At 45.8% G+C, this 24,415-nt stretch overlaps 2 protein-coding genes across 3 annotated transcripts; one reads left to right on the top strand and one right to left on the bottom strand.

Moving 5' to 3' along the window:
- Nucleotides 1–1,745: 1,745 nt before the first annotated feature.
- GALR3 (galanin receptor 3) lies at nt 1,746–8,977 on the bottom strand. Of its 2 annotated transcripts, XM_033163198.1 has the most exons (4): nt 8,881–8,977; nt 4,346–4,512; nt 4,140–4,261; nt 1,746–2,955 (listed from the first exon to the last, which is right to left on the bottom strand). In XM_033163198.1, exons 2-4 carry the CDS (start codon nt 4,487–4,489, stop codon nt 2,085–2,087), a joined length of 1,137 nt encoding a protein of 378 aa, XP_033019089.1. In that variant the 5' UTR covers nt 4,490–4,512; nt 8,881–8,977; the 3' UTR covers nt 1,746–2,084. The 2 variants fall into 2 exon arrangements, with proteins under 2 accessions (XP_033019089.1, XP_033019088.1); XM_033163197.1 differs by having other exon boundaries at nt 4,140–4,512.
- An 8,625-nt stretch (nt 8,978–17,602) lies between these two features.
- Nucleotides 17,603–18,474, top strand: LOC117054174 (noggin-like). Its single transcript, XM_033162710.1, has one exon. The coding sequence runs from the start codon at nt 17,670–17,672 to the stop codon at nt 18,459–18,461; it is 792 nt and encodes a 263-aa protein (XP_033018601.1). The 5' UTR covers nt 17,603–17,669; the 3' UTR covers nt 18,462–18,474.
- Nucleotides 18,475–24,415: the final 5,941 nt, after the last annotated feature.

Here is a 24,415-nt window from a genome sequence, read left to right as displayed (position 1 = left end):
AACTTCCTCACTTCTCAGAACAGCACAAGCCTGGTGTTTAAAAACAGTGTAGAAAGCCTTTAAAAATATAAAATAAAAGCACTGAACAAATGTTTGGTTCAATAGGTATGTGGTCTCTTGTGGGGAGGGGAGGAAACAAAGTAGACATGTCTGAAGATGGAGGTGGTGGGGAGAAGAGGAAGCAGCAATCCACAGGATGTACTACATGTATCAGGGCAGGAGGGGGCTAACCAAACAAACAAAAACTCCAACAGCCACTTCTGTTTCCAGGTATTTTTTGTTTTTATTATCATTATTTATTGAATTTATCAGTCACTTTCCACAGAACATCTCAAAAGCAACTTACAAAAATAGCAGCACACGGTACAAAAGTGTTTAAAACCAGTTATAATACTTGTAGCAACATCAAAAAGTGTTGACGTTCCTCAACAACATCAACCACCCCAAAATAACAAATCCCCCCCACTCCATGCTCCCCAATGTAAGGCTGACCACCGAAGAATTAACTAGCTAAAATACCATCAACTGCTGCAGGAATTAATACTGCCCAGGAGAAGAAAGACACCTTCATCTGGCAATGAAATATATTGGTGTTGATTCCAGGCAAGCCTCTCTAGGGAAAGCACCTCACAGATTTGAGGGGCAGTACTGAGAAGACCTGTTCTTACCAGTTTCTGGACATCTGCCAGAAGGGGAACACAGAATAAGGCCTCTGATGATGACCTCAGGCTCTGGTCAGGCTAATATGGGAAGAGGGGTCTTGTAGAAAATGGGATCCCAATCTGTATAAGGCTTTACAAGTCAGAATCAGCACTTTGAATTGGACCAAGAAACACATTGGTAGCCTCTGTAATCAAGCCAGAATTGGTGTTACATGTTCAAAGCACCTGGTCCCCACCCATGAACTGGCTGCTGAATTTTGCACCAGCTGCAGTTTCCCCAAATCATTTGTCAAAGGCAGCTCCACATACAATGCATTGCAGTAATCCATGCATAAGCATACCTGTACTAGGGCATAGCCTGTTGACACCAGGTTATCCCAATCCAGATAGGTCATAGCTGGGCCAACAGGTACAGCTGAAGAAGGCCATTTGCATCTCTGGTGACAGCAGTGGAACAAGGAGTATCCCCAATCTGTGCATCTGATTATACAGTGGGGAGAACCAGTTGCACATCACCTAACTGGACCAAGGAACCACCTAGTAGCAACATCTCTGACTTAGCTGGATTGAGTTTCAGTTGTTTTCCCTCATCTAGTTGTTTACTGCAGTCAGGCACTGATTCAGTAAATCCATGGGGAGTTATGATCAATCCCTGTGAAAGCCTACAGGACTGAACAATAATTCTAAGCATCACTTTTCAGAGTGGACCACCCAAACAGGAGAGGAACTGCTGCAAAACAGTGACACCCACATTCCAGAAGGATACCATGCTCAATGGTATCAAAGGCAAACCAGAGTTCAAGGAGAACAACAGCATCACCCTTCTCCCATCTCTCTCCTGAGAAAGGTAATCATAAAGGGTGCCCAATGTTGTTTCAGTGCCTGAAACCTGACTGAATTGGATCCAGAAAAGCAGTCTCATCCAAGCATGCCCGGGTCTGGTCAGCAACTACCTGCTGAAGAACTTTGCCAAGAAAGAGGTTGTTTGCCACCAGTTTGTAATTATTCAGATAGATCTTCCAGATCTAGGGATGGCTTTTTCATGTTTTACCACCGCCACCATTAGGTGGTCTGGGACCACCCACTCTTGTCAAGAGACATTAACAAATTCTCCGACCCAACTGACCATCCCTTCACTGCTGGGTACATCTCTATGCACCCCTTATTTCTACAACCATTTGGTGGCTTCATTAATAGTTTTTGTAGCCATTACCCAAGGGCAGGGTGTAAAAGGAACCATTAAAATGCAGTCTCAGCTGGGAAACGTTGACATTCTCACTGAGAAATTCTGGGTAGTTTGTGTGTTTTGAGAAAAGCCAACTAGAACCAACCCATTCCACATCTGATGCTCATGGCGATAGGACTGTGATGCTAAGAGGCACTGCCCTCCATTTAAATAATCTGCCATGGATAATGAGTAGGTTACAGTCCCTCGTGTGTTGTCACAGCCAGTTGATTGTTGTCAGTTGCCCCAGAACCTTCTCCATTCATTAGCTCTCTCTGATCCGAGATGGCCGTGTCTTCTAACTGATGAGACCATGCCTCAGGCACACCCCCTTCAGTTTCTTTCAGCAACAGGCCCTGGTAGCATCGGATATTTTCCTCATGGAGTTGGGTTACCTCAGTGTTCCCTCCACAGAAGCCTGCCGTATGGTTGGCTAGACCATTGTTGACATTGGCTACGTGGACCTTGTTGCCTGCTCGTTTCTTCTTGTTCTTGTCCTGGATGAGGAGGCAGGTGAAGACCTGCTTGAATCTCTTGCGGAAGTGCTTGGAGATGAGAGCGTAGACAATTGGGTTGAGGCAAGAATTGGCGTAGGACAGGCAATGGGAAGCCAAGCGGCAGGCATAGGTGGCCCGGTTAAAGGGGAAATAGCCAAACCAGAAGCACAAGATCACTAGGTGATGGGGCAGCCAGCACAGGCAGAAGAGGACGGCCACCGCAATAATCATCTTGGTGACCCTCCGCTTTGCTTTACGGGACTCCGAGATCCTCTCAATGGGATCTACAGCAGTCCACAAGAACTTAATGGTCCTAGCATAAGCCAGGCTGACAACAAAGACTGGGAGGACATAGCCAAATACGAAGGTGAGGATGTCCAAGATCTTGCGGCGCTGGTCCTCCCAGATAGGGACACAGATGGGCACCTCCTGGTAGTGGACTATTTGGTAGTAGCTGATATACGGCCCTGCAAAAAGCAGCGACAGCATCCAGATCATTACAATGGCAAGAGCTGCATTGCGAGAGGTCCGGAGATCCCGGGATTTCAGGGGGTAACGGATAGCCAGATACCTGGAAGGAGAGTGGTTGTGGGGTAGGGGAGTTAGTTTCTCGAACACAATAAATTTTGAGAAGACCCACAAACATCACCTTCCCTTTCCTTCAGTGCCTCACCTCCTTATTCTCATTTCCACATATTATCTCGGGTCACAGCCATAGCATATGTTGAAAAAGCACATGGCTTCCCCCAAAGAATCCTGGGAAGTGTTGTTTATTGAGTGTTGGGAATTGTAGCTCTGTGAGGGGGTAAACTACAGTTCCCATGATTCTTTGAGGGAAGCTATGTGCTTTAAATGCCTGGTGAGGATGTGACCTTGGTGACAAGCCAACAGAGTTATTTTCTAGGCTCTTTCCAAAACTCCTCAAGCTTAAACTGCCAACGAAAACTCCAAATTGGGGCCCACAACAACTTATGCAGATCTAGGCAGACCTTCCATAATTCACAAAGATTTTCATATGTGTGCAATGTGTTTCCTTCCTCCTTCAATACAGAAAACTGAGTGCAGAAACACATATGCCTGAGGAATGCCAAAAATCCAAGTGAACTGGGAGATTGCATGTTCAGGCACGAATTTATTAAGTTGCCCCTTATGCAGAAACAGCAAGAGGTGCTAAGTGGGATTAGGTTGCTAAGCACAAAGGAATGGAGAAAACTTGAGAAGGGTACTGAGAAAATGTATGTGGAGCAGGTTTGGAAGGATCTTTCATTTTTCCAGTCTTAAATTTAGCTCTCCACATTTTGCAGCAATTGAAGATTCATTTATTTATTTTAAAACATCATGAAAATTCATCAGCATTTTAGTGAAAATTTCTCTTGCTATAAATATTTTTCTATGCAATCTTTTCTTATAACCAATCTTCCCTAATACAATGCATTTTTTATGCTATCTTTGGTGATGTGTGCATTTTAATACACACTTTACTTTAGTATATGCAACTTTGTACGCTGGAAAACTGACTGCAAAATTCAGAAAAGTGTGACTTTGGAAACAGAGCTGTGTTTCTGTTCCCAAGCGCAAATTTGGTAGGTTCACCTTTAAATCCAAAGTGGATCAAATTTCTCTCCCATCCCTGAAAGGTATTCAAAGGAGCAACGTCCTTTGTCCTCTACTCCTTATGGAAGAAGTTGGATCCTTCCATTGATCATGCAATATGGAGAGGAAGACATGCCATAGAGAAGGAGTGTTTGTATTTACCTGTCCACAGAGACGGCTGCCAGGGTGAAACTGCTGGCATACATGGTGAGGTAGATGAGAAAGTGCACTGCCTTGCAGGCAAAGGCACCAAAGAGCCATCCATCCAGCGTGTAGATGGTGGCCTGGAAGGGGACACAGAAGACAATGAAGCACAGGTCCGCCACCGCCAGGTTAAGGATGAACAGGTTGGTGGTGTTGTATTTCACCTGTCCATTGCGCAGCAGCACAGCCAGCACCAAGCCGTTCCCTACTGTGCCCACGAAGAAGATGAGGGAGAAGACCACCGGCACAATAATGCCTGCAGTTCGTGCTTCTACGCTGTCTGAAGATGTATTCCAGCTGTCTGGCATCTCCCCATCGGAGAGAAAGGGGCCTGGCGAAATAGGAAGAGATGAAATGAACAGAGGTAAAAGCAGGAAATCATGGGACAAGCCCTGCCTCAGATCCCTGCACTGGTTTCCTGTCCACTCCCGGATCCTGCACACGCTTCTTGTCCCTTCAAAGCTCTCCAGGGCCTTGTCTTCCATTGTCTCTTGTATCCCAATTTATCCCTGCTCAGGATATTGACTCCTCCAGCTCTACCTTCTTCACCAGTACACACACAGCAAACATACACATAATTCCATTCTTCTCTCATGTGCGTGCGCGCACACACAAACTCACACTCATAAAGACAGCATCATACTATCATAAAATTGTACCACACACACACACAAGATTGCTTTCAGTCACATTTTATTAATAAGTAGGGAAATAGTCCAGACTTATCAATAAGTGAGAAAAGAGTAGCCAACCAAGAGGTTGATGTTGTTTCATATATCATTTGGACGTGTTGATTGCTCATTCAGGAATACCAGGAGGCAGATATAGGTGCAAGTTATAGGAACCATTTTATAGGAACCTTTTGATGGTGGTTAAAGATGGCCTTAAAATGGTTCTTCCAGACCCTGGCAGTTACATGGCAAATAGACCACTCACATTAAGGACTAAAATTCCCAAAGCTAATTGCCAAAAGTTTTCAGAATTTCAAGAATGGGAGGCCATTATCAGTTGATGCTATTAACTTAATACAGCCTGAATTGCGAAAATTATAAGGGTCTTGTACTTTCTTCATAGAACATAATAAGAGGTATCAAAAGACTTCTGTCATTCATATGATAATTTATATATCGGGTATGCGATTCACTCCTAAGAATCTCTTTATCAACCAAATCTTGCACAAATAGCCATTTTAGAACACATGCACTGATGGTCAATCTGAGCATATTTTAGACACAATAGATTCAAGCCTTAATGTACCATTCTCAAGTGAAGAGTCTACTATTATTCTGCCTAAGCACTTCTGTATGGTGTCTTGAGAACTGAATCCATATGCCAGCCACAGCTCCAATAAGCAGGAAAAATTACATTAGATCATGATGCATCAAACACAACCAACGTCCCCTCACACACGAACACCAATGCAAGTCCAGTGAGGGTAAGATAACAGAGTTGGTTCCCAGTTCCTTACTTGCCCATTAGCCTGGATTGGTCAAATTCTGAGCATTCAAAAGTGCATTAAATGGAATATTCAGGAATGGGTTGTGGCTGGCAACTAGCACTTATCAGACTCTGTTGGGTACTAGCATGAAACAAGTTAATTCAACAGTGACATCAGGATCTGTAAAGCTCCTCTGTAATGTAAATGGCTCAGATTACATTGGCATGAGTCCAGATTAACTTTTGGTCACTCTGGGTGTCTGGGTTCAAGACCCCTTTCTCCTTCAGCAGGCACAAGCCTTAACCCTGACCGCCAGTCCATCGTGGAGAAAGCCTCTGCCAAGCACCACTTGACCCTCTTTAGTTCATTATATCCCCAAAGCTCTTAAGCTTCTTGTTTTGGTGAATTAAAATGCCCACCTTTGTTTGACAGGACTCAGCTGCTGCAACCAGCCTGGAAAAAGCTGAAAATATTTAAAGGGAATGGTGGTGAAAAGGGAGGGCATTGCTTTTTGATTAATCATAGACTGGAGTTGTAGTATCTCTATTAAAGTTGTATTTCCTCCCTCTGCGCTTTTAACAGTGGCATGTTGAACAGATGTAACTTTCCCCATCTGCAGACTGTATCTTCATCCAGGAAATCTGAACCTGCTGAATTCCTGCAGGATAACCTGTGCTTCCAGGAATGGGATTGGTGGGGCAGGAGTCATGGCAGCCAGAGTGCTCCGTGCACCTAGTGCCTTTGCCTGCCCTCACATTCCATGGGGAAGTGAGTGCCAGACTGCCAGGCAAACTGCAATGAGAGCCTGGTTCCTCTTCCAACCAAAGAGGAATGCAGATAATGAAATCCCCCCATCATTGTCTGATTATCTTGGTCTGTCTTGCTCCCAGAGTGTTGGGGGACTACGTTCCTGGTGCACTGAAAACAGGAAGCCTCCTGCAGATACCATCTTATCAGGAGAACTATCCCACACAATTCCTATTGGGACTTCAGCATGGTAGCACCTACCCTTTGGAATTCCTTCCTTTTGAATATGTTAAGTAGAATTGCTTAATTGTACGTTGAAATGGAAAATGACTCCGAATATGTATTGCTAAAGGGAACATTGGGAAAATTCCAATGAAGAACTTTCTGAGCAATAGGTTGATCATTAACTTAGGATGTATCTCTGCTGCTCTCTCACGTAGTGTTTAACCTCACATGGGAGGTTTATTCAGTTACAAATCACCATTTTGAGGGAGTTTGTGTTCTCAAGCCAAAGGTGAAGACAGAGGTGTTCTAATGTCTCCCCTGGAAAGAAAACAGCCTCCAGGTTAATGGATGTGGGAGAGATGGAGCTCTGTGCGTCAACTCTGATTATAAATAGTATTTCATATTTGTAAGAAGCTGAGCACATGATTTTATTTAACAATTTGGATGTGTCATTATTTGTTTTTTGTGACTGTTTGAACAAAGTTCTGTTAGTAAAGCTTTAAAACCATATTTTGGGTCTGAACAATTTTTATTCCAACAGTTTTTATTCACCCTATTGCTTCAAGCTGCACAATATTAATATTTGCAATAGAAAACTAGATTGGCACCATTTCTATTGTCTTTTTGATGCCTATAGACCTTCGTTTTTCAGCAAGCTTTTTAAGTTGAAATCCTTCCCAGTCTGCCTCTGTATTGGAATTCTTTTAAATATATTTTTACTCTCCCTACCCCTATTGTTTGCTGTCCTGGGCAGGATATGAAATTAATAAATAATAAACAAAAAACAAAAAGTGATAATCTATCTCCAAACTTAGCATCATTAGACTGTGGTAATAAATCACTCACTCTAGATTAGTTTTTGGACTAAAGCTGCACCCCGTGCCAGCAGGGGCTGATGGGAATTCTAGTCCAAAACACCTGGAAGGAACAATGTTGAATGAATAATTTTATTTGCTGCAAGCAGAAGCAAATTTTTTGAACGCTACCAATCAACCCACATGTAAGTGGTTTATGGTGGCATGCAATATTCCAGGTGCTGCTTGTGGCAAAACGAGTCCAACCACCCCATTTGTTGCCTTGCAAATGTGGGATTGCACACAAATGGGTGCCCTGTCCCTAGCTGGGTTGAGTAGCTTTCTTCAATTGAAAACACACAGCTTGGAGATGTGAAGTTTGATCCATCCGAGTAGCCAATAAAATCACATATGCTTTAGTAGTGGATTCAGAATCAGAAATACTTTGCAATGTTAAGGTGCCATTTTCGGAATTTGGGAGGGTGGGGGAGAATCACAAAGAGCTGGGGTTGGGTGGAAATCACATGGTTTTATAGCATGCTTAAGATTAACATTGAACACGGCTTTTAATTTCTACTGTAGTGTTTATGTCATGCATCAGCTACACTAATAATTAAAATATAAAACATTAGCAACCTCTACAAAACTGAGAGTGGGTAGAGGGAAAAGGACAGATCATTGCTACAGAAGGAAGAATGCTGTTTTGTTTCAACTGTGATTTGCCTTTTTAGCCTTTAAGCCTTTCCGCATGTATACCAGAAAGATTGCTGTGTGAGCAAGGTTTCTGCCTTTGCCCCTCCTTCCCATAATTCTCTTGAGGGCCCCCCCCCCGCTTGCTTCCAGACTGCACTCGTTCTCTCCACAATATCATTCTTTCTTTAAAAGCATAGTCATTTCCTTATTGCAAAGGGTTGCGTACATAACAGCCTTTGTAAACCAAGTATCACAATGAAGAAACTATATACAGTATTTAAAAATCATATGGCAGAGCTTATAAAACAGAAGCTACAATATAGCTATAGAACACCCAACATTTAAATACATCATTAAAGTAAAGCCATAACATATCCATGGCTGTTCATCGCTTGTCCAAAGAGAAGATGCTTAGATTCTTGACTGTTCACCTGTCCCATCGTGGAAGGTGTCATTTCTCCCCTGGTTCCCATTCCAGCCCATCTGCCTCACACTGAACGCAACTGTCTCTGAGCTGGAATAAAGAAGCAGCCCTTTCCGATCTCTTACTTCCCTGCCTCTGAAGAATACAAGAGAGTGAAGCAGCATCTGCTGAAATTCTCCCTTTGGTACAGTGATTAAAAGCAGGCAGGAGCCTTGCCTAGTGAATTTGACCACTCTAGGAGGAACTCCACACACACACCCCTCCTGAAAAACTCCCTTTGAGCCACATTGGGGGGAGACAGGGAACCCTCCTCTTGTTTCGATGCCATGCTATGCCATTTCTAATTTTTGTTTTACTTCTCAAAAGCTGTGTACTCACTTGTTAGGAAAGAGGCGAGATCCTCCTGGCCTCCTTCGAGTCTTCACGATCTGGCACCAATGCTTGGGAAACACGAAGAAGCCCTTGCCCTGCTTCTCTCCAGTGCCAAGGAGAAAGCAGATCTACATCTCCAGTGCCAAGGGAAAAGAAACTGCCCAGAGGGGACTCTGCAAGTTGAGGTGCTCAGTAGGTCTTCCCTGTGCCTCTTCTTCTAGCTACTTCTCAGTGCATCCACCTTGCTGCATCTGCTTTCTTCTTTTTGTCTCTCTCTCCTCCCTTGATGTCTCTCTCTAGATCTCTGCTCCCCCTCTCCTGCTCTTGCTGTGCCAAGCCCATTGATCCTTTTTTTTTCTTTCCTTGAGGTTTGGTTGGGTGTTAACCCTCCTATGGCCAGATCTACTTCTCCAGTACTATCTAGCTGTCCTATCTACCTACTTATCTTCCTAATCTAAATCTCTATCTGCTTATCTACCTATCTAATCTATTTTATCTGCCTGCCTGCCTGCCTGCCTATCTATCTATCTATCTATCTGATCTCTCTGCTAGCCTCCTTTCCTGACACAGCTGGTTCTATTCTTCAGGGATCCACAGGCATGAAGATGCGAATATATATACATATATCATGGGTTGCCCTCCACACCCTCTCTACGAGCGCTGCATATTTTACCTCCGGCTTTTAAGTGGCAATATCACTTTTGCAGCTACAGCCAAAGAACGTATTTACAAAACCATCTTGATAGCCAATGGGGAAAGAGCATGTTCTGTCCCCTCCTTCCCTCCAAAGCTGTACAAAAAATGCAGGCATGCCAAGGATCAGGCTGCTAGCAGGCACTGGGGACATCTACGTTTCTGAGTACTTCTTGGGGTGTGCCATGCTTCTGCACGTGGCATTGAAAGCCACTGGCTCCCCTTGGACTTAGCATCACCGCACAAAGGCTTTCCCAGAGCTTTTCTCACAGCCTACATGAGCCTGACCATTGTGTTTCGTTTCTGCCAGGCTCACTGGATCCAGGTGCTGATGGAAGTCATAATCTAAAACATCTGGAACGCACTAGCTTGGCAAAGGCTGGCATAAATCCTGAAGGGCCCGTTACCAGATTATGAAATGTGTAGTCTGGAACACCTGGAGGGCACCAGCTTGGCAAAGGCCGACTTCTACAATGGTAGAGCAAACATTTTGTATGCAAAAGGTCCCAGATTAAGCTCCTGGCACTTTCATTTTAAAAAGGGAACGGGTATTAGATCCCAGTCTACACATCAAGGAGAAGAGAGCAGTGCATTTGCTACCCAGTGAAACAGATCACATTTTCCCAGGGACACTCCACTCCCACCCCAAAAAACACATTTTTAATGCTGGGGAAATGTGACATGTAATAGCTTGAGGAAAGATGCCCAGATCTCTCCTTGTAATTAAGCAATTTGTGCACTTATACCGTAGCAAAAGCTGATGGGCATGAGTCAGCCAACGATCAATACTATGAAGTCCCATTAACTGCAAGATGGGTAGGTTAAGCACATTCTTAATGCTTCCATGGAAATGTATGGTGAAAAGTAGGCATGGCAACCTAAGAGTGTTTAGTTTGGGCCACATCGCACCCTGTGTCCAGAAAGGTCTTGTCTCTCTCATATTGTGAGCTCTCTTTGTTTGTATGCTGCACATACATACGCATGTACATTTGTAGGGTGACTGGAGAGAAACATACTCCTCCGAGGGCAAAAGGCTTTCCTCGCCATCACTATTAACAAGAGACACTGCTAACTTCCAGCCATCTGGGACTAGGTGGCGCACAGCTTCGAACTAGGCCTCATCCAGTTACGGCGCTTCGCTTTCCACAGATTGAACACATCAATATTCCCACTTTAAAGCTAAGGTGCTGAAATGAAAAGTAGGCCAATAAAAATTATGCTGCAAGTCTGCAGCAGGGTTTTTAAACACAGTTCTCCTTGTTGCACTGCAATGTACTCGTGCTCAAAGATGTGCTGCACGGCTCAGCGACTTGCAAAACTTGCTCATGACAGCGGGTAGCAGATGGGGACATATTTCTCTACATTTTATTTCACAGCATCTGTATGCCACTTAATTGCAAATCAAACCTCTAAGCAGTTTACAAGACTGCTAAAAAAATACATTCAAACTGTCCATAAAAGTAAAAAAACAAGTTTAAGAATCAAAACATAAATAAAATCAACAGATTTAAAGTATACACAATAAGCTTAAATTTTCAGATTAAAGTACTTGCATGTCTGGGTAAGCTTGCTGAAATATTTTTTTTTAGTAGATGCTGAAAATATTACTGTTTGGTGAAGGCACCTGCCTGATGTCAATAGGCAGGGAGTTCCATAGTGTAGGAGCTGTCACACTAAAAGATTGATTTGTTAACAAGTGCAGAATGCATGGAGCTTGTGAAAGTAGCAGACTGATTAACAAGTAAACAGAAGGAGGAGGAGGAGGAGTTTGGATTTGATATCCCGCTTTATCACTACCTGAAGGAGTCTCAAAGCGGCTAACATTCTCCTTTCCCTTCCTCCCCCACAACAAACACTCTGTGCGGTGAGTGAGGCTGAGAGACTTCAAAGAAGTGTGACTAGCCCAAGGTCACCTAGCAGCTGCATGTGTAGGAGTGGAGACACGAACCCGGTTCACCAGATTACGAGTCTACCGTCTTAACCACTACACCACACTGGCAAAATAAGTGAAGTAGCAGCTATGCCCATACCCCTGCCCCCTAACGTCTCCTAAACACACCCTTAGCAATGCTTCATATACAAGCCTCACTCTCAAACCTTCCAATTATCCACAAAGATAACACTGCTAATCCCTTGCCAACCAGCAAGCATCTGGTCTACAAAAATAGAGCAGCATTAAGCAATATAAAAGGTAAAGGGACCCCTGACCATCAGGTCCAGTCGTGTCCGACTCTGGGGTTGCGGTGCTCATCTCACTCTATAGGCCGAGGGAGCCGGCGTTTGTCTGCAGACAGTTTCCGGGTCATGTGGCCAGCATGACTAAGCCGCTTCTGGCGAACCAAAGCAGCACACAGAAACGCCGTTTACCTTCACGCTGGAGTGGTCCCTATTTATCTACTTGCACTTTGACATGCTTTCGAACTGCTAGGTGGGCAGGAGCTGGGACCGAGCAACGGGAGCTCACCCCGTGGCAGGGATTCAAACCGCCAACCTTCTAATCAGCAAGCCCTAGACTCTGTGGTTTAACCCACAGCACCACCTGGGTCCCTTTTATTAAGCAATATAGTGTTATACAAATAGCAACATATCAACTCTCTATGGGGTAAAAAAAAAAACCCACTAAAACAAATTGTCCCCAAAGAAGGATCAGGGGTAGTTTTTCCATTATCACTGTAAAGTTAAGGATATTAAAACCTTACCATACTGCATCAAAATGGTATCAGATATCCATTTACTGCTGTTATGAACTGGCAGGACACCGGGGAGGAGGAAGAAGATCCCAGCAAGGACTGGGACACACTGGGGCAAGCAGGGGGTGGAGAAAGAAATACTCACAGGGTAACGGAGCATAGTGAGGAGATGGGGATCAGCACACAGGAACCAGAGCAGCAGGACCCATCACCAGAACCAGAGAGGCCCCTCTCTTCATGAACACAGCAGGCTCTGAGGCATAGGGAGCAGCGGGAGGGGCGCTCCAGGGGGCTGAGGCAGGCAAGGGCCCACAGCCCAGCTCCCAAGCTGACCAGGTGGGACTTGCTAGCTCTGAAAGGAGGTGTGTGATTCCTCAGCTGGAGGAGACTTGGAGCAGTGAGGGTCAAGCCCAGATGCTGCAATCAGCAGGCAAAGTATAAAAGGGAAGCAGAGCTGAGGGGCTGTGTCTGCTCAACTGCCCAGGTTGGTGGACTGTGGCTTGGATGCTCCTGGAATGCTATGGGACTGTGCTTTGGGTTTGACTCTGGACTGTATCCTGACTGCTGGACTTTAGACTTGGCTACTTGGATTGACCCTGGAATATGTTTCCTGACCTTATTCATCTGTGGCCAGGAGCAGAAATCAGTCAAGCGAATAGGATCAATATTCACATTGTTCTTTTTTTTTTTAATCTACAGAAAGTGGTAATTGCCTTTTGGTTGTTTCCTTCGCTTGAAATGTAGGTTAGCTGCATAACAGGAAGGCAGACGGCGGGGCAAATGTAGTATTGGAGGAAACAAAACTGCAGCAGAATGGAAACAGAGCTGATTGTAATGAGGACAGGTCAATACAGAACCCACTGCCTTCTTACACCCCAAGCCCTCCAGATGTTGCTGTGCTCTCTTTCATAACCCCCCCCAGCTAGTTTGGCCAGTGGTCAAAAATAATGGGAGTTGTAGCCCAACATCTAGACCAGGCATCCTGAAACTCAGCCCTCCAGATGTTTTGGGACTACAATTCCCAGCATCCCTGACCACTGGTTCTGTTAGCTAGGGATGATGGGAGTTGCAGTCCCAAAACATCTGGAGGGCCTGGTTTGGGGATGCCTGATGTAGAGCGCCACAGATTCCTTATCCCCGCTTTACTACCAGCCTTTACCAACACCTCTTCTCTGATATCTTAATGTCAATGTTTTTCCAACTTTTAACTGGAGAGAATCTAGACGATCCAATGTACAGTATTTCTGTGGGATTAAAAGAAATGGGATAGGTGAATTCCACTGCATATTGTGAAACCCTCTTAGCTCAACATAGCAGATAGTCACATTTAGACTTGTGGTGGCAGTGCGGAGAAACAGATGTAGCAATGAAGCTAAGTCCGTTATTTAGTTCTGGAGTGGGGAACCTGTAGCCCTCCAGATGTCATTAGACCCAGCCAACATTGCCAATGGTCAGAGATGGTGTGAGTTGTGTAGCCCAAACATATTCAGAGAGCCACGGCTTCCCAATGCTTGATTTACTTAATACATTTTATTATTACAATATTTGTTTTTCCACTTCACCTTGTGCTGCAGGTAGCTTATCTGCTGGTGTGACCCAGCCACGCAGCCAGCTGACTTACAGAAGCATCATGTGAGTAGGTCTAAGGGTATGACTGTGTAAGAGATACTTTTTTAAAGGATGATTTGCTGTGGAGGTTTCTTGGACCACTGGGGGAATTAGACATTCTCGTGGCTGGGCTCAAGTTACATGAGCTTCCAGTGAGGTGGCAGCCTCTAAGGCTCAGACCCAGATAAGGAGGGAAGACGCTGGCAGGAAGAAATGTTCCGGGCCAACGTAACAGACATCCTTGGATTTTGTTGTTGAGCTCATAGTCTGGATCATTTATCATAGGCTGCTTAGGACACCAGAAATGATGCATGATTGCTGAGTAAACACAGTTGCTAATCCCTACGGACATGATTCTGTCTGATCATTTCTGGTGCTGGTGATTAAGGGCAATGGGACACATGGAAGGAGCTTTTTCAAGTGAGATTCTCAAAGTGAACCAAACCTGTTGTGAGACAGGATCCATAAGGCATCACCCACTCAATGGCTGACTGCAGACTGTCCCACATACTTTACCCCTGACCAAGGGACCCCCTGTTGCTCTAACCCAGCCTTCTTCATGCTGTGGCCCCACCAGATGATGTTGTATTCCAGCTCCCACCAGCCCTAGCCAGCATGACCAACAGCCAGTGATGATGAGCAGGGCAGTCTTAGAGGGATCGGCCGCCGTGGCGCAGTGATCCCTCGGCGCCCCAGGCATGCCGCCTCTCCGCCCGCCTCCCTCCCTCCCCTCGGGAGGGGGGGTGGGCGAGCGGGGAATGAGGGGCATGGTGCTGGAGCGGCACGGGACTTTGCGCGCCCTTCCAGCACTCCAGCTGGGGCTCCGGGAGGCGAGGGCGGCTGGCTTTCAGCCCGCCCGCCCGTGGGGGCGGGTTGGGGGGGCGCCCGGTATGCTGGCGGGCTCACGGGGGGGCCCCTGGGGGGCCCAGTGCCCTGGCGCAGCATGCCACCCGCCCCTATGGACGAGACGGCCCTGATGATGAGACTTGTAGTCCATCAACATCTGGAAAGCAGCAGTTTGAGGAAGGATGTTCTAGCACAAGATGCTGATGTTTCTATTATGTGTGAGCTACAGTACAGATATCTATTTTAGTTGCACACCGAGTTACTGACTGATGAAGCCGAAAATGGGGGGGGGGGGTGTTCACAAGCTCTTGTTGAATGTAAGTGCTTTGTTGCCTTGGAAACAGGAGCATCTAGAGGTATTTGGCCTTGTCAGTGTGCACTGCTAGTGAAGGATTTCTCTCTATTTTTTACTGCCCAATGTGCTTTTCTGATTAGGAGAAATCAATACATTTTGGATGAAAGTAGGAATGTTTTTTCCCTCATCATGCTGGAAACTGGAAAAATTATATCTCGCCAGGCAATACCAGTAGAGGCTTATGGAAGGCCTTACAAATGTTCATGTGTTTCTGTTGACTTCCTCTCTTGCTTTCTCACAAAAAAGTGCTCTATTGAGATGATACAGGAGCGGGGCCATCCCTGTCTTGAGGCAACCACCTCAGGCAGCAAATGGTGAAGGGCAGGGAATGGAAGCAGCTGCATGTGTCATGTGGTCTGACTTGTCCTACCTAAGCAAGCCTGCTGCCCTCAGAATGGAGTATGCTCCCATTGCCAGTGAGCCAATGTGGTGTGGTGGTTAAGAGTGGTAGACTCGTAATCTGGGGAACTGGGTTCGTGTCTCCGCTCCTCCACATGCAGCTGCTGGGTGACCTTGGGCTAGTCACACTTCTCTGAAGTCTCTCAGCCCCACTCACCTCACAGAGTGTTTGTTGTGGGGGAGGAAGGGAAAGGAGAATGTTAGCCGCTTTGAGACTCCTTCGGGTAGTGAAAAGCAGGATATCAAATCCAAACTCCTCCTCCTCTTCTTCTTCTTCTTCTTCTTCTTCTTCTTCTTCTTCTTCAAAATAAGATCCAACTGCTGTCAATGTGATCAGCTTTTGTACATGAAAAGAGAAAAGTGTCCTTAGGTGGCAAAGTGTATTTGGTTGGCCCTGCACAAGAGGTTTAAATGGAATCCAGCTTTCCTGAGTGGGCTGGAGAAGTGCAATTTATTATGCTTGGGAGCTGGGATGGTGGAGAATGTTTACTGGAAACTTGTTTTAGTTGAAAATTCGGAGATGCAGAAAACTCTTCTCAGTTCTAAGCTTCAACCAAGGGCATTACTAGCTACTTAAGACTCCAGCCTAGGGATGTAAGAAGGCATTGTTTTCCATTCTGCCCTGTATTTGTCACACGCAGCGCTATTCCCCTCCTGCTGTATTTCATCTTCTGCCAAAAACTTTGTTTGTCATCTAAGTATCTGCTATGGTGAAATTAGGTAACATATATTTTATGTAATTGGTTATGTAAGTTATATTTTCATTATTATTAAGAGTTGTGGAGGTCAGTTTGAATGATATCCTTGGATCCCTTCCAGGCCTGTGATCCTATATCCAGTAAGAATTGGAATCTAGTTGAAGCAGCTGTGGAACCTGCCAAACCGGTTCCTTAAGGTGATGGTTTTATCTGGCCACTGAAGTGCCCTTATTAGCATCTCAAATAACGAACTAGATCGCAACAGCTACAGCTAAGTCATAGAATCATAGAATTGTAGGGTTAGAAGTAGCCCAATCCTCTGCAATGGAAGGCAAGGCAAATGACATGATTGAGCTATCCCAGCCACCTGGGCTTTTAGGTAGAACAACAATGGCCAGAGCTGTGGTGTATGTGAGCTTGAAGCTGGAAGTGGGAAACAGAGACATGTGCTGCTCTGGTTTGGACCATCCCCAAACAATGCCCTTGGTTTCAACCCCGCAGTTAAACAAATTGTTTTGCAGTTAGGGAAGTGACTGAGAATTGCACTGTGTGACGACCAAATCATTGACTACATTATAGCAAGCCAGGATGGCTGCAGGATGAATGCTCACTGCCACATAATCTCCCCACAAGCAAGTCAGAACAAATGCTCCAGAAGAACTGGACATAATTTAACCTCCATGTAAGCTTTGTGCAGGCAAACCAGGATGAACTCTTAATAAGATGCTGCGTTTGAGATATTAAACAAAGGTTGGATGGTCATCTGTCAGGGATTCTTTAACTGTGATTCCTGCATTGCAGGAGGTTGGAATAGAGCAGGGGTGGCCAACTCCCAAGAGACTGCGATCTACTCACAGAGTTTAAAACTGGCAGTGATCTACCCTCTTTTGGGGGATTCAAGTCAAGGTAGTTGAGCCCTGTTTTTTGGGGGTTCAGGTCGAAGTTGTTGAGCTTCTTTTCGAGAGGAGGAAAGCCATGTTTTGGGGGGTGCAGGGCAAAAATGTTGAGCTTTTTTAGGGGAGCCAAAGTTGTTGAGCTTCTTTGGGGGGGAGCCGGTGATCTACCAGTGATCTACCACAGACCTCCAGTGATCTACCGGTAGATCACGATCTACCTGTTGGACGTGCCTGGAATAGAGGACCATTTGGTTCCCTTCCAATTCTATGATCTGGAGAAGGCCTAGGGTAGACAATAGCATAACATAGAAAAGCATGGGGCCTGGATAGACACTCACTCTATTTATTCATTATTGCCCTCTGCTCATGGTAAAACATATTTTAAAAAGCCCACTTCTTGGGTCCCCCCCCCCATCTTTATAATTGTTTGTGTCTGGGAGCAGCAGTGCAATCTGATATCAAAGTCTGTAACTGGGAGAAAGGGAAGCTAGGAGGTTCTTAGTCAAAAGGATCTGCTGATTTAAAAAGGGGGTGGATTGAGAGACGCATCCCGCATACTTTGTTTGTTGCAGCTGAGAGGCACACAAGTCTTGAAGGCTCTGTGGCAGACATGGGTGTCAAAGCTTGGTTCGTCTGTCTCCTGCTTCTGGAGCCCTGGTGCCAGAGAACCGGAGCAATTTCCTCCTCTCAGGAGAGAGACTTTCCCCTCGGAGAGGCTTCCCTGCTTCCTGATAGGATCGGCGAGCAGCACAACCCCGACGTCCATTTCATCTGGAGCGAGCTGGGTGCTCAGGCGAGGCCCTACAGTCTCTCCCTCTCCCCGGATGACTACAACCACTATTTACCCAAGCCCAAGCTCCTGCGTGCCACACGGCTGATGAAACTACTGGGCTCTTCCTATGACCCCTTCTGGATGTCTCTCAAGGACCCCCAAGGTCTCAACACAAGCCTAAAAGAAGTGGGTGTCCTCAGCAAGGACTTGGCCAAGCGTGCAGCACGCTTTAGGAAGAAGCTTCTGCAGCAGGCAAAGGGTTTAGATCTTTCCAAGCTGCTGCCTGTTGAGGACGGAATCTCCCTTGGCCTGAGCAAAACCCTCCTCCACCGCTTCCATCAGTGGCTTGCGGATAGTGCTACCTGCCGCCTGACCTCTTCCTGGGTGGACATGGGACCCATCTTCTGGCCACGCTGGGTACGCCATACGGACTGCAACCAGACTCACGTTGGGTGTTCTTGGCCTCCTGGCATGACTTGCCAGCCTGCCCAAGTCACCCAGATCAAACTCCTAGCGTGGCACTGCTGGGCAAGGAAAGACCACATGCTGAGACCTGGGAAGTCCTCACAGCAATGTGCTTGGAGGCAAGTCCCTTACCCTGTGGTGGCTACATGCAAGTGTTCCTGCTGATGACAAGGCGACATGGGTTTCGCGTTACCAGCTACAGATTTCTCAAGGAAGTTTGCTGCCGTTTGCTGATGAGTTGAAATCTGCAGAGCTGGTGGTCACCAATAGTCTCAAGGGGTCTCTGAACCAGAGGGCAACGGTAGCAAGGGACGCCAGAAAGCAGTGAAGATATTAAAGACTGCGTCTCAGCGAGATCTTTACAGCAAGCAAAGAAAACTAGACTTTGGGGTATTGCTGCCATTTTTCAGGAAAGGAAGTCAAGGCAGTGATATCTCGTGGGAAGCGGAGACGGCCAACATCTTTTGTGGACTGACAGGCGTAATGACAAACTGACGGCAGAAACAGAAAGCATTTCACTGTTGACATCCTGGGAGGCAATGTGCTTCAGAAAGTCAAGGAATTGTGCTCATCATCACTGTTGGTGAAACCTGATCATTTTTGTGGAGAAATAAATGGTTTTAATAAGTGTTTGGGATACTTAGCCTTGTTTTATTTTTATCTGGGGCCAGAGCAATTGCTATGTTGTTGGGTGTATAGGGCTGCAGTTTTGCTTGAACATAATTTAGTAAGGTGGGTTTTCCACACCTCCTGTTATCCATGAGACTTATGCTAGTGAATTGTGCCCCATGATAATCTAGCTGGGTAGCTATAAAGATGGGGAAATATCTGTTTAGTTGACTTTGACCCAGGTCTTTGATTCTGAAGGGCTGCTGTGCAGTTTACTTTTCTCTCCATTAGTTTTTAATAAGCATTTGTGGCAGGCATGGGGAACCTGTGGCTTTCCAGATGTTGTTGAATGCCAAGTCCCATCATCCATTACCATTAGCCGTGCTCGTTGGGGCTGACTGGGAGGTCAACAACATTTGGAGGACTTTCTCATCCTTGATTTAAGAAAGTGGATGGAAGACGGCTGCATTTGTAAATTAAATCTAGATAGGGTGTGGGTCTCGCAGCACTCATTTTGCAACCTCCAAAGAAGCCCATTAGACTCTGAGATACACAATTGGCAACTTCGAATTTACAAAAACGCCCAATTTCTATTCCCTTTGCATCTCTTGCCTTAGACTTATTTATTAAAGTTGTCCCATAACTCTTCTCTTAAAGATGTGTGCAGGGAAATATTACAGAAGACAACCCAAGCATTTGCTACTTAGTGATAAAATGTGACCTTCCCAAAACAGAATACTTTCTGTACTTCAGTATCTGAGTATATCCACACTATAGGCTTAAACTTGTTCAACCGTTTCTTTTTTCCTGGGACTCCCAGGATTCATAATTTTCCCAGGGACCCGTAGGAACAGTAGTCTTCTGAGGGAGCCCTAGGAATTGATGGTGAGGGGAGGATACTAGGAAACCGCTAAGGTCTTAGAATCCAAACCAAACTGAAATTCTTAGGATTGTCTGCTGGAAGTGATGACTGTGGGTATTGATTTAGGTGTGATGTATGGGTTCAGAGTGCTAGTCCTGGGTTCAACTTCTGCCTACCATCGATAGCAAGTCTGAAAGTAGGTCAGGTCCTGATTTGCACAACTGTTGTTTACCTTGCCTGGTTCAGGCAGCCTTTTTAATCAAAAGAGCCCCAGGATTGTAAAACAATGAGCACCAATTTCTAAATGGAGGCATGCTAGAGGAGAGCAGGTATGTTGGAAATATAAACAGGGCAGCGATGCTTTTAAAGTATTGCTATCTTGATCTCCTTTGTCCTCGCAATTTCAAGGCTGCAATTTGTTCCCATGTTATAACAGGAGAAATTGCAGCTGAGAGCAACTCTATTGATGGCTCGTAATCTCTAAAACAGGAATAATCAGCGACAGGAATGAGACAGGAATTTAGTAATTAAGGAAATCGCAGCCCTGGGATGCACTGATGGACCTGAAAGTGACTGAACCAGAATAGCAGAAAAAGATGTGGCTGGAGCAACAAAAGGTGGGTGGGTGTACAGGTGGGTGGGTGTTACTTTTGGCAGTGCATTGTGATGGATGGCAAGACAGACACTGCATATGAATGCTGCAAGTTACATTAAAGGGAAGGGCTGTGGTTCAGTGCTAGAGAACCTGCTTTGAACCTGGGCCCCTTTGCATGCAATCTCCACCATCATCAGGTAAGGATGGGAAAGAGCCACAATTTGCCACTATAGATAATACAGAGCTAGATCTGACTTGGTAATCTAGGAGCTGTCTTCCTTTGTCCCGGTGTTGTTCAGCTGCAGACTGGTAGCCTGCCATACATCATGGATGCCGACAAATCAGAAACTAGCCATGATTTTTTTTTTTTTTATAAACATGAACATTTTGATCGAAACCAATTACATTATTCATCTTTCCCCTCTGCCAAATCTTTTGATACTGCAGCCCTTTTTATTTCCCAGCATGCCTCTTGCTGCAGGCCAGTGCAGCACTTGACTGCCAAAAAATAAGGGGGTGGGAGCAGAGAAAAGGTGGACAGAGATAAAATATTTGGAAGCAGAAAGTGGGGAAGTGCCATCTATCCTTTTGGAAACCAACGAAATAATTGGAAGCTGAGCAACCTTTATTTGAGTGATTTAACCAACGCAAAAAACAACAACAACAAAAAAACCAGTGGTTGAATTTCTTGAAGGGCAAACCTGATTGTCAGGTACGGCGGGAACAATGTGGTTTGTTTGTTTTCATTAAGGAAATGGAAGGGAACAGCGGCAGTGGGGTTTGCTAGAAGTACCAACACACTGTTTGCCAGGGCAAATTAGATTTTCCCAAAGTAGCATTTCTGAAACAGGTTCCCCTTGTAAAAAAAAATACTCTGCCTTTTGTGCACATACCCAATTTTGCACCCAGGGCTAGCCCAAGACTTTTTGCTGCTTGAGGCAAAAGATAAGCTGACATTTCACGTGCTTCCCATTCCCTTTACAAGCGCAGAGCAGGCAAGCCGTAGAATTTTACTTCAACACTGTAAACAGGGCAGTCCTCCACTCCAATGATCCTGAGAGCAGCAGCTATCTCAAGGCAAGCTGCACAGCACACATACAGTTAGGTCAACATCTTCCCTGTTTGAAGTATGAGTATGCAGAGATCCACACATGCTGTCATATGTACGTGCACAGCCTGCTCTTGTGTATGAGTATCTCTGAACTGGGAAATTAATCCATTAATGGCAATAGAAGGGGGGGCAGGGAGAGAAAGAAAAAAGCAGCCTTGTATTCCTCTCCTTCCTCTCCCAAAGTTTGTTTATAGTGTAGAATCACAAAACCAGATTGCTGGTGGTTTTTTTCTGGTTTTTGGTTTAGCATTCTGTAGTGCATCATGATGAACACATCAAAATGATGGGTTTTTTACGATGCAATATCATCGACCTCTTGAGACAGTTCTTCCCTTATGCAAGAGCATCTCACTTGGGATTGTTACAAGGATGCCCTCTAGTGAGCAGGCTGAAGCAGCTGTTTAAATAAAGATGGCATCTTTTGCTAGTCCATCAATGCACGGCAGGGGAAAGAACAAAGAAACTCATTGCTATCTCCCCATATTTTTAATAAATAATAATAATAATTTATTATTTATACCCCGCCCATCTGGATGAGTTTCCCCAGCCACTCTGGGCGGCTCCCAATCGAGTATTAAAAACAATACAGCATTAAATATTGAAAACTTCCCTAAACAGGGCTGCATTCAGATGTCTTTTAAAAATAGGGTAGTTGCTTATTTCCTTGACATCTGATGGGAGGGCGTTTCACAAGGCGGGCGCCACTACTGAAAAGGCTCTCTGCCTGGTTCCCTATAACCTCACTTCTTGCAATGAGGGAACCACCAGAAGGCCCTCGTCGCTGGATCTTAGTGTCCGGGCTGAATGATGGGGGTGGAGACGCTCCTTCAGGGCCAAGGCTGTTTAGGGCTTTAAAGATCAGCACCAACACTTTGAATTGTGCTCAGAAATGTACTGGGAGCCAATGCAGATCTCTCCGGACCGTTGTTACCATGGTCTCGGCAGCTGCTCCCACTCACCAGTCTAGCTGCCGCATTCTGGATTAATTGCAGTTTCCAGGTCACCTTCAAAGGTAGCCCCACATAGAGCACATTGCAGTAGTCCAAGCAGGAGATAACTAGAGCATGCACCACTCTGGCGAGACAGTCCGTGGGCAGATAGGGTCTCAGCCTGCGTACCAGCTGGAACTGGTAAACAGCCGCCCTGGACACAGAATTAACCTGCACCTCCATGGACAGCCGTGAGTCCAAAATGACTCCCAGGCTGCGCACCTGGTCCTTCAGAGGCACAGTTACCCCATTCAGGACCAGGGAGTCCCCAACACCCACCTGTCCCCCCAATACAGTACTTCTGTCTTGTCAGGATTCAACCTCAATCTGTAAGCTGCCATCCATCCTCCATTTATATCTCAACAACCCTGAAAGATACGTTATGCTGAGAAACAGTGACTGGCCCATGGTTAGCTAGCGAGCTGCATCTATACACACACAAAAGTGTGTATAGATTAGGTATGAACTGCATTGGTAGCAATCACACACATGCCTAACTGTCCAGCCACACAGTGGTTAATTCTCTTAATTCTGTTCTCCCAGCGTTTCCCTGTTTTATTTTACATTGTGTGAAAGCTCAGATCAACCTCGCTTTAAGGCATTCACAATGGTATCCTTAGCCCCTAGAAATCTTGCTGAGCCGTGTTCTGACTTCTGAGGCTGTGCCAGGTATTCCTTTCACTTGCCCAAGGCTATCCTTGAAGCCCTAAGGCTAAAATCCATGCTTTAAAGAACTTAAAAGAAGCAGCAGAAATCCTCAGTTTCTGCAACCAGTACCAAACGCCAGGCTTGTGTAGCTCAGCCACAGGATCCTACGATATCAGAGAATAAACCAACCATGTCATCTAGGGCAATCTGTCAGGTACTAGGAGCAGCAAAGAAAAAGAAGAGGGCACTGGGACAGGGAAGGAGGCGGTAGCTGGGCGCACATATAATGCAGTCCAAGGAATGTTTAATCAGGAGTCCCACTACGTTCAGTAGATCTAGATCCTGGAGATGAGCTCCCCATAAGCTTCTTTGTACTCAATCACTCCCTGCGCCATGGTGGGGACCACATCGTTGTGGCGGTTACGGATCGTGACAAGGGCATTCGTGAATTGTCCCAACGTCCCTTGGTCCTCAGGAACACCATGATGTCCAGCAAGCTCTGCACGTACCAGCTCTGCACCAGCTGAACGGAAGGGGTGCACAGCACACGGTCTGGGAGAAGGTTGATTTCCTTCATGATGTTTGCCAGCCGGACAGGGAGTTCTTGGCGGAGGAAAGTGAATGAGGTCTTCTCGCAGGCATTGCTGGATCCTGGGAGCAACCACCCCCCTCAAATCAGCTCTTACTTCTGAGTGCACTCACAAAACAGGAATGTGCTCCAAAACTCCCTGGAGATGAGCCTACTGGGTAGTACGGCAGACTGTTCTCTCCAGAGAAAGGAGGAACAAAATCAACTACAGGGCCTAGTTAAGGGCACACGAAAGGCCCATCTAGTCTAGCATCCTGGGTCCCACAGTAGATAACCAAATGCCCATGAGAAGCAGGACCTGAAAACAACAGCACTCTCCCCAGTTACATTCTCCTGCAACTGGTATTCAGAGCCATACTGCCTCTCGTGGCTTTAGCAGAGGAGCAGACAAGATTCATGAGAGATGGGCTCTCAATAGCTACTAGCCTCAACAGCTGTGTTCTGCCTCCACAGTTGGAGGGGCTGAACAGCAGCTGCTGGAAACCACGAGGGGGGTGCTCTTCTGCTCAGGTCCTGCCTGAGGGTTTCTCACAAGCATCTGGCTGGGTACAATGAGAAGAGGATGCTGGACTAGATGGGCCACTGGCCTGATCCTGCAGCCTCTTCTTAAATTCTTATCCTGGAGGGAGTATATAGCCATCATGACTAATAGCTGTGAATAGGTTTCTCCTCCATGAATTTGTACATTCACCTTTTAAAGCTACCCAAGTAGGAAG

Source organism: Lacerta agilis, chromosome 10, assembly GCF_009819535.1.
Source record: "Lacerta agilis isolate rLacAgi1 chromosome 10, rLacAgi1.pri, whole genome shotgun sequence".
NCBI lineage: Eukaryota > Metazoa > Chordata > Lepidosauria > Squamata > Lacertidae > Lacerta > Lacerta agilis.
Note: the sequence above shows the minus strand (reverse complement) of the source record. Positions and strands in the feature narration are given on the sequence as shown.